At 38.9% G+C, this 15,279-nt stretch overlaps 1 protein-coding gene across 1 annotated transcript in view; it reads left to right on the top strand.

Annotated features, from left to right (window-relative positions):
• Positions 1-15,279, top strand: part of vwa8 (von Willebrand factor A domain containing 8) — a 284,869-nt gene that overhangs the window by 245,373 nt on the left and 24,217 nt on the right. The window contains exon 42 of the mRNA XM_062533722.1: positions 13,070-13,228. Within this exon, the coding sequence (XP_062389706.1) occupies positions 13,070-13,228 (159 nt within the window). The remainder of the gene's footprint in view (positions 1-13,069; positions 13,229-15,279) is intronic.

The following is a 15,279-nucleotide window of genomic DNA, read 5'->3' as shown; positions in this document are numbered from 1 at the left end:
CTAAGTAATTATAGTGGTTGCTTTGCTATAAAAAGTGTTATTTTAAATATAGTTTTAAAAAGTTATTGAAATTGGAGAAATAGAGAGAGTGATAGAGAAAGTGAGAGGAAGTGAAGAAAAAGAAGTGAAAGAAAGTGGGGATGACAAGTGAGCTATCCAGTTCAATGGAAGGACACACAGAGAAAAAGTTCCATTGAAGTTGCTGAAGTCAGTGAGAGAACACCGGCAAAGTGGATTCCATTCTATTTCTTTAAAAGCTAATTATGATGTCACAAAGCCAATGTTAAGTCTATGGCAAAATTAAGTTTAGTTTTTATTCAATATCTCAAAAAGTAAAAGTCGTAGAAATATGAAAAGTAATAGACTGAAAATTTGATGCAAGAGCTATGTGACAAAGTTTGAACCAAGTTCCTACGATAAGCGGTTCAAGTCAAATTAGGGCCTGGAAGAATAATAATAATAAAAATAATAAAAAGAAAAAGCCTAGGAATAACAATACAGTGCATTTCCATGCACTGTAACTAGAAATGCAATTCCCGAGGAATTACACGAGGGGATGCAATCTGCTGGGTAGACTTTTTTTTTTGACACACAGGAAACACTTCAATAGGATGTGTAGTTCAGGGAGAGAGAGAGAGAGATGCTTAAAGCCAAACATTCTAAAGTGGAACTCTGTTCTAGAATCTTTGATTAAAAGTGACAGTTGGATTCACAGGGCAGTGTTCTAACTAGACTGGGAACTGAGAGTTCTGGCCCATTATGACATCACATTCTCCATTAAAGTCTATGGGGGAAAAATACACTTTTAATTACCAATATCTCAAAAAGTATAAACTTCTCAAAAATGTCAAATAGATTGTCTAGTAGATATTTGGAAGATCTACAGAACGGTGTTTCAACCAAGTTTGTACGTTAAGCGGTTCGGGCTGAATAGCGCGCACAAAAAGGTAAAAAGAATAATAATAATTATTATAATAATAAGAAGCGACCGGATTTCAATAGAGGGGATGCATCCGGGGATGTCCCGATCCGGGGATGTCCCGATCAGGTTTTTTTGCCCCCGAGTCTGAGTCCGAGTCATTTGATTTTGAGTATCTGCCGATACCGAGTCCCGATCCGATACTTTTAAGCATCAATGATATAGCCTACTACCTTTAACTATTGCTTGTTTTCATGTCATTAGGCCTATACACTATATTTTGAAAATATTTAACAAAGACCATTTTTTTTACTTTCCAGTCATTTATTAAACTAACCATTTTTATACCTGCAGTGTTTATTAATACCTTAAATCTAATTTACGTGTAGGCTATCTCATTGATACTTGTTCAATCATAAGAAAGAAAGAACTGAACATATATGAAGCAAAGTAGGCTAATCAAATAAACTAAATTCATAGACATGTGTCTATTCTTCATCCACTATGCCCTCCATGAAGTTTGGCCTTTTCATTCGAACACCTTTTCACGTGACTCTCAGGATATATAGTTTTCCGCCTCACTTATGGATACAATGTTTAATTCTGGACTGAATCACTGAAACAGAAGTTGCGCAATCGCTGTCAGTTTTATTTACTTTCGTTTTGCGTCATATAGCGCCAGTCAAGGCGTCAATAATTGAATAGGCTACAGAACGGAAAATGGCAGGGGATGGACAGGATTAGCTGACAACTCTGTGATGCTCGCTTTGTCCGAGCTCAACTAACTGTCTGCAGTTTTCAAGCGGCCAGATCAGACCGTTGTCTATAGCATTCACTGCAGCAGCCACTCGTTTAACCCTCTAACCGCCCAGGTTTATTTTGATTTTTGCATAAACATTTCAAAAGGCCATGGCTTGAAAGTGGTCAGAGATAAAGTCCTACTGTAAATGTGAAAATCATTGAGTATGAACTAAAGTTTATGAAGGGGGTCAATTTTCTCATCTAATTTGCATATTATGACGTCACAGATTGGCAATAGCGTCAAATTATGCACATTTCAGTAAATACTGATTGTTGAACACATTTGAGCAGTTTTACTTTGATTTTTGTAATTTCTCCGACATAACAGACAAACATGACCACAGCCACATGTAAACCAACAATAGTAAACTATTAGTATTACCACAATCCCTATGTTACTATATAATAAAGTAGCCTGGTCAAATCAGTTCCTATCGCGGATGACTTTGTTGTTCTTCAGAGCCCTATTTTTACTAGACCTGCTGTCTGTACCATGTCAATTACAGACACTATCATCATGATTATCACTGGCACCAAGCACACCATGCTTATTTGAACCCTTTGGTCAACATTGCTGCAGGTAAACATTGACGTACACACGCAAAGACCCACCTCCATTCACAGACGCATCTTGACTGTCACTGCCAATGAACGACCGATCATAATCTCCAAAAGGCAGATATTCTCCTTCAGAATCAGAGTAGGTGAATAGCAGACCCAAGACTTCATAACACACGACTTTGTTTTTTAACATTTGCCGTTTTTCTGCTTCAATTTGTGCATAGCGATCGCGCATTTCACTTCCGCGTTATAAACAGGAAATGCGTCTTTTTTTTTTGTTTCTCGCGAGTAATACAGGCACTTCCTGAAAACTTTTTTACTCGAATTTGGGCTTGAATCGAAGCTCTGGATGTCTGCCATCTAGTGGTGGAGAGTGCAAAGGCGATTTGTCACCCTACTCGGATCTACCGTCTGTTTTAATCAGTGATGTTGCTTGTCGCCGTACGGCGCCTTGGGCGGTTAGAGGGTTAAATCACACGGCTGCCTGCGAGCTAGCAGCCGCGGCCGCGGGAGACAGACGGTGAGTGCAGGATGGGGCTAGGGGCAAACACACACACACACACACACACACACACACAGCAGAGTTGTGTCGTTAACGTAATAGAACTAGTATTTAGTTGATGACTTGCGGCCGTTTTACACACGCCAAAGTGGCGGATTACACTTTGTCTTAATTCACTCGCCAGAACAGAAATCTACACGCCATTGGCGCTTGGCGGGTGCTAATTTTGAGCCCTGTCTCTACCACCACATAACAGCAAATACTAAGCTGTTATTTTCCCCATTTGTTTTGAAGTATTATAGATCTGTTAAATATATATACATTTATATATATATATATCCGATCCCTGATCGGGATGTAAAGTCCGATTCCGATCAAGTCTGAAACCACGTGATCGACCCCGATTTCCGATCACGTGATCGGATCGGGACATCCCTAAACGATGACACAAAAAATCATTGGATGGGTAAATATTGTTAAGGGTTTTAAAATGTACCTCCTTTGATTTAGGTGAAATTGGAAAGTTCAAATATTTAGTTCTAAGTGAGACCATTTCCCTTTCTGCCAATAAGGTTGTGGACTTTTTTGGTCTCACTGGGTGTATCTCTAATTGCAAGCATTGTCTTACACTTATTGGTATTTTTAATATCAAGTATAAATTCATTTCTAATTGACAAGGGGGGCAAAAGGGATTGTAAACCACCATATAATATTTGATTTTGGATTAAATTAATTAAACATTTGGGAATAGCTTTTATGACATTGTTGAATTGATGTTTGGGAGGAGTGAACCCATATCTTACACAGAAATCTGAATAAGAAAGAATAATTCCATCCTTATTCATTACATCTAATATAAAGCAAATATCTTTTTCCTTCCATTCTTTGTAAAATAATGATTTGCGACTCAAAGTAATATATCTATTATTCCATATCGGGGAAGAATGGGGAGTGAAATTGTGTTTGTATATCAATTTCCAGTATAACGGAACCTGCTGGTGAAATGTTGACAATTTAATTGGTACCTTGGGTATGGCAAAGTCACATGACAAAAGAAAAGGCAAACCACCAATTTTGCTAAAGAGGTATCTGGGTAAGCAATACCAAAATGCATCGCTATTCTTCAAGTAAGCTTTTAGCCAGTTTGTTTTTATCATTCCATTTAAACAGTCAAAATCAATGGCTTTCAACCCACCATCTTTAAAATCTTTCACAATATGTCCTTTCTGTATATAATGGGTTTTATTTTTCCATTTAACGTTGAAATTGGCTTGGTTAACAGCTTTAATTTCATTTTTTGGGATTGCTAGAGAATGTGAGGGGTAGATGCACCTAGATAAAAACTCGATTTTTGTTAAATACACCCTTCCAAAAATAGATAGGTCCCTCTGATGCCACCTATCAAGACATCTTTTCCCTTTATGAAATGTATCTGTTATATTGAGTTTTATGCTCCTCTGTTTTTCCTTGGTTATATAAATACCTTGGTATTTTATTTCATCTTTGACTGGCATATTGCTTATGACTGTATCACTACATTCCTTAATACACATAAGCTCACATTTAGCTATATTTAAGCGTAAACCTGAAGCTCTGGAAAACACATCTATTCTCTTAATGGCTACTGGGATTTGATCTTTATTTCTTAAGAATAAAGCTGTGTCATCAGCCAATTGGCTAATTATAATGTCAAAACCAAAAATAGAAAGTGTTTGTAATTTAGGATAATTTTTAATATAGATAGCCAACATTTCTACCGCCAGGATGAAAAGATACGGGCTAAGTGGACAGCCTTGTCGTACACCTACATGAATTGGAAACCTTGTTGTTGTTCCACCCATCAATGAAACAGCTGCATTGATACCATCATAATATGTCCTGGCAAAGTCACAGAAAGCTTTTTCAAACCCAAACAGTTCAAGAGCTTGAAAGAGAAATTCATGTTCTAGTGTATCAAATGCTTTGAAGAAATCTAAAAACAGTATGAATGCTTCATCTTCTACCAGATCTCTATAATCTAAGAGAAATTAATCTTATGTTGTTATGAATTTATCTATTTTTCATGAAGCCCGATTGGGATTCACTAATACATTGTCCAAGACCTGTTTTAAGTCGGTTGGCAAATACATAGGTTAAGATCTTGTAGTCTGTTGTTAAGAGGGTTATAGGGCGTCTGTTATCTAATATCATTGGATCTTTTCCAGGTTTGGGAATTAATATTATAATGCCTTGCTTCATTGATGGTGAAAGGGTGTGGCTGTCAAGTATCTCCACAAAAGCCTTAAATATAAATTCCCTTAAATCTTCTCAGAAATGTCTATAGAAGTTAGCAGTTAAGCCATCTACTCCTGGGGATTTGTCTAGTTTTATGTTATTGATTACTAAATCCAGCTCTTGAATTCTCAATTCAGCATCACAAGTGTCCTTAAATTCTTCATTGATTTGTGGAATGTGGCATTTGATCTCTTCAAAGAAATTAAGAGCTTCTGTTTCAGAGAATTTGGAGGTGTATAGTTGCTGGTAAAAAGAGAAGACCTCTTTAGAAATCTTAATTTGATCGTGGCATAGATTATTATTAATTAACAAGGCCCTCAACTCATTCTTCTGTTGACGTGTTTTTTCTAATCGACAAAAGTATGCAGAATTCTTTTCACCCTCTTCTATCCACCTAGCCCGAGATCTAATAAAAGCAGCCTTGGCTTTTCTGGCATACTGTACATATCGTCTAATAGTGTTTGAAGGGTTAATAATGTTTGTTTGTCCTCATTTTGAAGGTTGGGTTTGCTACAAAGATCATTTAACTCCTGTATAAGTTTAAGTTCTTTTTTTAAGCTTTTTTTTTTAGATTTTTACTATAGGTGATGGGAGTATTGTCTTACTTTATATTTAAAGAATTCCCATTTATGCATATCAGAGGTAATGTTTTCCTTTTTCTGAATTTCTTCAATAAGTTGTCTTACACTTAAACAATATGACTCATGGGTAAGTAAAGTAGAATTGAACTTCCAGCATCCTTTTAGATGAGGATGTTGCTCCTTTGGTTTCAGCTTAAGATAAATAATAGAGTGGTCAGTCAAGGGAGCGACAGACATATTTACTTCAGTAACCTGACCTAAAATTGAATCTGAAACCAACCAATAGTCCAGTCTTGATCTGTGCAAAGCATTTGGTTGGAACCAAGAAAATTGTATTATGTCAGTATGATAGTGTCTCCAGGCGTCTTGTATTGCATTTGTGTGACAAAATTGATGAAAAGTATTGTTGGGGGTGTAAGTATGATATCTGGGTGGGGATCTGTCAAGATTCTCATCATTCACTATATTTAGATCCCCTCCTACAATTACATTTTCACATTGGTATATTAGTTTGCATCTTTCTATTTCCTGTGTTATTTCTTCTAGCATGTCTACATTCCTTGGGCTATTGTTATACCCATTCATCAAGATCAATCGTGAGTCATTAAAGTCCATTACTACACCTAGCCAGTGACCATTTTCGTCTGCTTTTACATTAACCAGTTTCCCTGAACAATTGTTGACTAAGATGGCAACCCCTCCCGATCGCTCTGTGCCATGGCTAAAGAAAATATTTTCTCCCTTCTGCTGAGTCCAAAACTTTTCATCTTCCTTGTTGGAATGTGTTTCTTGCAAAAACGTTACACTGCCTTTTTTCCCTTTACAAAATAAGAACACAGCTTTTCTTTTAGTATTGTCCTTCAGACCCCTTGCATTTAAAGAACTAAATGACAGTTCTGTGGTCAACGACATCAAACACGAAAATAAAGACAAAAAAAGATAAAGAAAGAAAACAAACAAACAACAGAAAACATTTACTTTAGTGGCTTAAGGCGAGACACTACAGGTGAATAGGGGGAAATTTTAAACTTAAAGATATCTTCATGACACTTTACCGGTTGAATACTCACATAAATAGGAGAAAAAAATGTATTGCAAGTTTTCTTTAATGTAATGTTTAAATATGCTAATTAGGCTATATCTCATTAAATATGCGCTAATTTGCATATATTTTGATGCGAAGGATCTGACCATTGGAAAAAGCCAGGTTGAAAATTATTTTTTTGTTGTGTTCATATATCAAATAAAAAAACATTTACAGAGGGGATTATGAATATCTTTTGTTTTCCAGTAAATCAGAAAATACTGCCAATTGGCTTAAAAAGTGGATTTTCGCCCTATTTTTAGGCATAAAAAGTCATGTAAATCATGCCAAGAATGCTATATCAACAAATCCCTCTGTAAATATCTTCCAAATATAGTTAGGAATAAGACTGGAAAGTTTGGTGTATGTAGGTGCTGCAGAAGTGGAGATCCTTTGCATGGCGTGTGGGGAAAAACTCGTTTTGAGAAAACAGCCTTGAAACACAGCCAATGAAATGCGTTCTCAGCTTAGACTCGTCTTTGAACTTTCGCGATTGGTTGCTAATACAAAGGAAATGCCCATATTTGGATAGCATAGCGTCTTGTAGGAGACACAGGGCTTTCCAACGGTATCAGACACGATATGATTTGGATCACGTTCACGGTAGTACATGACACTTTAGAATGGGAACTTTTGGTAAAATTAGGAGAAATATATAGGCGCGAGTAGACAAAATGTCATGAAATAAACACTTAAATGTGCAAATCGGACTTTGTTGTTGTAGTAGGGTGGTAGAATACATGCTAATGTAGCAAACTAGCACAAAATCTCGAAATTGACTGATGCTAAAAAAAACGATGTTTTCACCTGCCGTGTCTCGCCTTAACAAGAACCTGCCGCCGAACGATAGGTAGGCCTAGTTTTAAAATTCGGCAATGTTCCTTAGCATTTCCTCCATTTACAGTTCAGTATTTGTCAACTAGCTTTAACGTTACCAGTTCCTCTCGGTTTAGTCGTTCTGGATACGAACTCCGTTGATGTAGCCGTGCGGTCCTCTGAAGTATGCCTTCACGCCTTGCTGTCTGGCCCTCTCAATCTTCGGCCATAGCACGCTGCGGGCTTCTCGCTCTTCTTTAGTCAGGTCTTCTTTAAATTGAATTCTCATCTCCGTGCACACAGGGTGATTGTACGCCAGTTTCCAGAGCATGTCACGATAGGTTCTGGAGGCGAACTGCATAATAATCTGTCAGTGCCGACCTTCCTTGGGTTTACCCAACCTGTGAACTGTGTCTAGAATCATGTCTAGCTTAGGTACCCAGTTAGGCATCATCTTGCATATCACCTCTGCAACCTTCTGTCGTGTTTTTTCATACTTCATTTCTGGAAGTCCATTTAGACGGAGATTCCACCTTCTTTGGTATCTTTCTAAATCTTGTGTCTTTTCTTTTATATTGACATTTTCCGTTTTCAATTCCTTAACGTCCTTTTCCATAGCTTTAGCTTTCTCCTTCCATTCCATCTCAGCCGCATTGAACTCGACAGCTTTAGTGACGTTAGCTATCATGATGTTATTCTGTTTCAGCTGCGTTCTGAAATCCTCCATAAGTGCTGTGAGGTTATTGATAGCTGGCATTACCTCGGAGTTTGACACCTTCTCTTGAACTTCGGGTGGTTTTAGTGTCCCCTTCTGTTTTTTGGCTTGGACTATGTCGTTGGTCGGTGGGCTCATTTGTCGTCGTCGTTGTGTAGAAGCGACAACCTCCATATCTTCATCGTAGCAATGGTCCTGGTTAACGTTAACGCCACTAGCCATAAGATTTACCTCAGACCCTATCTCAGGTACTGACGCTATCTTATTTTCCATCTTTTTTGTCTCCTTTTCCATCTTTTTTCTCTCCTTTTCCGTCATTTTGTATTACTTAGTTGACAAATATGTAAATATAACTCAGGAGGATACTTATTTTCCCGAAAGTTGGGACTTGGCTGCGGAGCAAACTTTTGACGTGACTGCTCAGCACGCCATCTTGCCGGAAGTCCTGCTAGCTTGTCAACTAAGACTTGGGGTCGTGAGTTCAGTTTAAAGGTAGGGTATGGAATGAGCTTTGTTGGCCATTTTTGCAAAATCACTTGAAATCCTATTCCTAACCCACTTATAGCCACTAAGTTGGAAGCACTGAAATGGAAATTAAACACGTCAATCATCTGCGGAACGGGCAGGGCTCGAAAAACTCCAGCCAATAGAATTCCTCACCCCATACCATCATTTCACAGCTCGTTCGTCAATCTAACGTCTTACTCCTCTTCCTCCTCCCCCTCCCCACCGCGCGCGACCCTTTCGAAAGCTGGTGACCGCGAGTCAGTGCTGAAACGAAACCAACTGCCTGCTGCTGCACGTCCATGTTCCCCTCTTGTTGTATGTGTCACTTCATTTCTATACAAACTAACTAAGGCAGCGGATACCTACGGAAACTCAATCACCCACGCAATAAATAAGCTATGTAGCAAAAATTACATTTTACCGTGACACGAAGAGTGCTGTAAACATGAAATCGAAACTTAACAGCTTGGAGCTACGGTGGAATAGGCGAACCAACGGGCCAGCACTAAACTCGGATATTTCAGGAGATAATCGCCCTGGTAAGAACAAACCAGATTCTGTTCAAATATACACACCTATGGCTACTGAACCATATGTACTACAACCCTTTGGAGGTGAATAAAGAATGTAATTGGGGAAGTTGATGTGAGTGATTGTATGGAGACTAGAGCTCATAGTGCTGTAGACGCCAGGCTGGCATTTCATTTAGCCTGGCTCGCTCTCGCGCTGCGCATTTGAATTGTCGCTCGTGCATGGAGGGCGGGACTTGAGGTTGTATATGTTCAAACTCTGCCGTCCGTTTTGCTAATTCCGTACCCAACCTTTAATGGTGAACCTCTAGAGTAGTTTAAATTGGTCTATGGGTTAAGATACTGTAGGTCTTAAGTTTCTCTATAGACCAGTCTAGTGCAAGTAAGCCAGTTTCACAAAAGTTAAGACTATCTCATTTTAGACTTAAAAAGTAGACACCTCACCCCCAGGCTAACATGGGTCTAAAGTCTAAATCTATAACATAGCGTTATGATCTTTGGTAACAACAGAAAAGGTGCTAAATTACGTTAGCTTAGCAGGCTAGTATGGCTAGCTAATGTAGGGCTTCAGTCCTATGATAGTCAATAGCGTCTGCTTGAAACTAACCTGGATAGATTAAGGCAACAATATATGTTCCTGCCGACGAATAAAATGTAAACGACCTCAAACGTGTCATGCACACATTAATAAGTCTTTTTGAATAAACTTCCTGTGCATTTCCAAAGTTCTCAGTATCTCGTTTTAAATGTCAGGACCCTCAGAAGTACCAATGCAGTGTGGAGTTACTTGGAACCTTTTTAACCCTATGAGCCCTAAGCTGTTTTAAGGGCATTTTCACTACCTATAGTTAGAAGCATTTATCCTGGTCATTGTAAGTGCCATTCACACATGCTACATATTCTTTTTTTCAGCACAGTCTAGGCTACCCAGATCTGCCACAATATCATGTGTAAATACTTGCATTGATTTGATTTAGATTTTTAAATAATAAAAATTTAAAAAGCATACTATACAAATTCTTACATTTTGACGTGTATCTCACCACAGCAAGCTCACATCTCAATGAAACTTGCATGGTCGTGTAGGCCTGACTGGTCTGAAAACGGCAATATAAGAACCATGGTGGAGGTATACTTTGGGGCTGAGCAATTTACAGAAATATGTGGTGTGTGCCTTCCAGAAATAAATGGCCATTTTTATTTAGTGACGAGAAATGACTTTTTGACACTTTTTGCGCTCCATATTTGTGACACTAGCTGATCTGACCTGACTTGTTTGCGTGGTAGCACACATGACGTGCACAGATGATGATTCTCTATAATGTTTTTTACTGCATTGCAATGAACAAAGTAAAGGCAAAAAAGTGTTTATTTGTCAACCAAATTTGGATGCAATATGAGTCTTGAATTGGATACCATACAGGAGTTTGCTAGGATCTCCAAACTGTATAATGAACGTCACTTGCCATAGAGAAACACATGATAACGTTGGATTATGAACATAGGTTATTATGCCACACAAAAACATGGGGTAAGTGGAGCTAAATGAAGTTATTGTTTTGCTGTCACTTCGTCTGTTTTATGGCCTAGAAGGCTGTATTTGGTATCTGTGGATAGCTCTAACTCTCCTCTTTCATCTGACATGTGTGCCATATCTTTCCGAGTTCGGTTTCACGAGTAAATCAAACGAGAGTATTGGTAGCTGAAGCTATATGACATTATTATTTGTTTGTCACTTTGTCTGTTTTATAACACAAGAGGATCAATAGCTACGTTTACATGCACCCTTTCTAATCCGATTCAGGCCCAATCGGGTTGAAATTCCTTCATGTAAACAAGACAATCGGAATGAAAATCGCCGATCTGATTGAAATTTGGGTCGGATTGAAAGAGGTGGAACGGACCCGTCCGGTAGTAAAATAGTTGTCATGTAGACACTGGATCGGATCGTTCCCTGCTACTCTTCCCTTCTGCGCATGTTCAGAAAAGGAGGCGCAATATTTCTCTTATCAAAAAAGCCACCACGGTGTAGGCAGAGAGGGTTAAAGATAGTAATGAAAGATCTTTGGTTAGGTGTAAACATAAGCACTGGGCGTGAGGTTGAACCATTATGTTTCTTTTAGGTCTATGGGTTGAACAGTGACGGATAACATGGCATCGGAAGAATAGGCTATTTAGTTTCGTGACACTTTCAAAACAACAACAAAATCTGACCGCATCTTTGAATTTTAGGAAGTACTAGGCTGCAGGCAGTTGGATACGCTAACTGGCAGCTGCGTAGGCTTTGGTAAAAGCAACGACTGAAATGCAGTGATGAAGTCTCGTTTTCTGAAAGCCTACCTGTTAACATTTGGCTATGTTTCGGAGGCTAAACGGCTATTGAAGCTAGGCCTACGACTACAGTGGAGACAGATATTTTGCGATGTCTGAAAGAACAGTGTGGAAGCTAGGTAGACGGCAAGGACCTATTGATTGAATGCATTTCCGTACAAGTTTGAATTTGTGTTGCTGGGACATCTGAGGCGCAAAACAACTAGCTGTTCAGTCAGACGTTTTGATGGTTTGCTACCCCGTCAGATTACAGGATAATCTATAGCAGCTATATTTTTAGCTTTGGAATACTTCTGTATGACCGTGCATGAAGACCGTGCATAAAGTTAGCATTTTCTGACCAACTTGCTGTGCAGTGTGAAAGCGGCCAGTGAGTGTGTTAGGAGGACGCAATTTTAGTTTATATTTTCGTCGTTTTAGTCATTCTAATTATAAGGAAAAGAAACGAAACTCTAGGCCCACTGATGTTGCTTTTGAACAGAAGAAAGCAGAGGCAGAGGATTGGAAGTAGGGAATATCTCACGCCTCAAACGACATAGCTATAAGCTCTCGTCCATCTCGGGGAGCAAAACTGCAAGCAGGCTATCCACCTCATTCCTTAACCCGGAAATATGTATCGTTGCGATGGTTACGATACTGTTTTCAACTTATTAGTTTCAACTTCTTTGTTTTCAACATGTGCGTTCTCCGTAGCTAGCTAGATTATGCCTCAATTTAGATTTCTTTCGAAATGTTGACAATTCTGCCCTCAGCATGTATATGCTACATCATATAACCGATATAAAATAGAAAAGTTTACTTTTATATGCGTTATGATATGTTAAGCACCGTAAACCGTCACGTTAAAACAGATACAATGCAGCTTCGCAGGAAATAGAAAACCGTCTCGGTGTCATGGCGACCCCCATTGTTGGCTGCGGAATGTCGTGGATATGCGCGTGAAGCTGACATGTAAACGCGCGCATCCAAAATACTCCTTGCCATGTAAACTTTGCGATCGGATCCACCGATCCGATTGACCGATCCGATTGGTCATTCCGATGGTTGCATGTAAACGTAGCTAATGTCTTTGGTATCAGTGGAAAGCTCTGTTTCTCCTCTTTCATTTGATATGCGTGTCATGTCTGTACGATGCGGGGTCCGTGAGGAATTCAAGCGAGAGTCCTGGATGCGCGGGTGAACGCAGAGCAATATAGACTGTAAATATGATATACTTTGATTTAACTTCATGATTTTATTTTATTTTCATACTTGATCGTACAGACAAGTGTATAGTCTCGTTGGAAAGCCCCGGTTCTGCTCTTTCGTGCAGTATTCGTCTCATCTCGCTGAGAATGGGTGTGTTTTTTGACGCACTTTGCGTCCGTCGGGCTCATAGGGTTAAGCATTCACAAAATGCTAAAGTAAGCATTATAAGCATTCATCTGACTCTGTATTTAATGCCACAGCTCGGCACCCCACAGCAGAAGCCCAAGCGATTGCGTCTCTTGGTAGACGTTTCAGGCAGCATGTACCGGTTTAATGCAGTAGATGGCCGATTGGAGCGCTCGATGGAGGCTGTGTGTATGGTGATGGAGGCACTGGAGAACTACGAGCATAAGTTTAAAGTAAGACACACACACACACACACACAAATGTTTATCGCACAATATTGCACAAAATGCACTATTGAGATCTATTGAGAGATATGTTTTGTATAGAGTAACCACTAGGTGCCACTAAAATCACTGAATCACTGAAATTGCAGGGGTGGGGACAAAACATATTGATCTCAATGGTGCATTTTGTCCATGTTTAGGGTGGAAAATGAAAAATAAACATTTGCATAAGACAAGTTAAATTGGTGTTTTTAAAAAAGAAGAGGCAATGCAGATTAAATAAAAAGATATAAAAAAATCTTTGTATATTCCCACAAGGTGTTAGGGTGCTCTGAATATGAGATCCAAAATTATTTTTCAAACTTGTGAGGTCTGCTGTTCAGTCCCTGATGGAATTTATTTTCTCTTCATTGCTTTTTCTAAGAGTGTTTCTACTGATCTCTACTGAAAAAAAATCAAGAGCCTGTGTTGAGTCAAAATGTGTCTTCTGAAGGCCTAAACAGAGCCCAGCCAAGAACTCCAATAAAATGTTGATCAACTTTGAGGGACTGCTATGACCATGCAGGATCATCCAGACTACTCTTGGTGATTTTACTGCATACTATTCCTATTTATGCACCAGCCTGCAAAATGTGGGCCTCCTACAAATTCTAGTTCTTGAGCAATGAGCTTGTGAACTTTGACAAAAAAAGAGGCAGAACACATTTGACACCCCCCTCCCCCCGTAAAACTGGCTGTTACTTGAAAAGTGTTGATCTTAGCACAAAAACATTTTACAGTCTAAGAGTGTCTCCTTGGTAACATAGGTACGCATGGTATTTTTCTGAGACGCAAGTGCGTGCGCTCTGGTTGAAATGACGTGGAATGACCCTTTGCGATATAAAAATGATAATAAAACCCATTTCAGATGTGTAGCATGATGCTAACCGGATTTAACGATAATTAGCTAGTCGTCTTCTATGCGTCATTGCTTTCACGATTGTGAATGTTTTATTTGGATTGTGCATGTCGGGGGCGGGTATCCATTGAGCGCGCATGAGACGGAGGGAGAGAGAGAGGGAGAGGGAGAGAAAGCGGGCCAAGGAGAGGGGCGGTTATTTCTATTCTTTTGTTAAATTGCCCATCTAGCTTACAACGGAAACTTACGAAAGAAATCTATAGGCTACTTTCACCCGAGCAGCGTCAGGTGCACCACTTCGACCTAGAATTTTTTTCAGTTGCACCAGAGAGGGTTAACCCTTTGGCGCATAGCGGTCACTACAGTGGACATATGTTTAAAAGTAATTTTCTTCTAAATGCAATAGTTTCTATGGTGGAGTTGCATATCAGTCGTTAGCCTGCTCTCTGCTGCCCCCAACCATTGAGGTGTATTCGGTGGTTAGGTGTTGTAACTACAAGTGAACCTCCTCAGAATCAAAGATGGCCAACAGACAGCCACACTTGTTGACCACTGCTAGAATATCTCGTCAATCCTTCAATAACAGGACAACCCTAGAGGTAAAAAAATATGATGATATACAGGAATATCTAAGGAAAATATTACTCTGAAAATTTGTAAAAAAAATATTTCAACTAAGTTGTAAATTGCGATTAACCATGTGTCCAATAAAGTGGACGTCATGCATGCTAGGTATATTTCTAACACAAGTCATATGGTTGATTCATCTCTTATAATGACTATTTTGGTTGCAATTCAGTGCATTTTGGGTATATTTATGTTTATATTTTATACATTGTATGCATAATATTCATATTGTATGCATAATTATGTTTTTTTATGCATATTACACTGATTCTTGAGATTAGGGACAAAAGTGCTTTTGAAAAGTGACCAACAAAAAATCTATACTACATTAATTTGAATTGGATATCTTCATAAACACAGGTCTCATCTATCATACCATGAAAAGGCACAGGTTTTTTATTAAACCATTTTTTTATATAAAAATTGACATTTACTCACTTAGGAACTTCATATGTTTTTTTTGTGTGTTAGATCAATTCAACAACACCGTAAAGTCTCTAAGTGTGTAGAAATGGTGTGCCTTAGCCAGATTTAG

The sequence above is a fragment of the Sardina pilchardus genome, chromosome 4 (genome assembly GCF_963854185.1).
Source record: "Sardina pilchardus chromosome 4, fSarPil1.1, whole genome shotgun sequence".
Taxonomy (NCBI): Eukaryota; Metazoa; Chordata; class Actinopteri; order Clupeiformes; family Clupeidae; genus Sardina; species Sardina pilchardus.
This window is presented reverse-complemented; position numbering and strand designations above follow the sequence as displayed.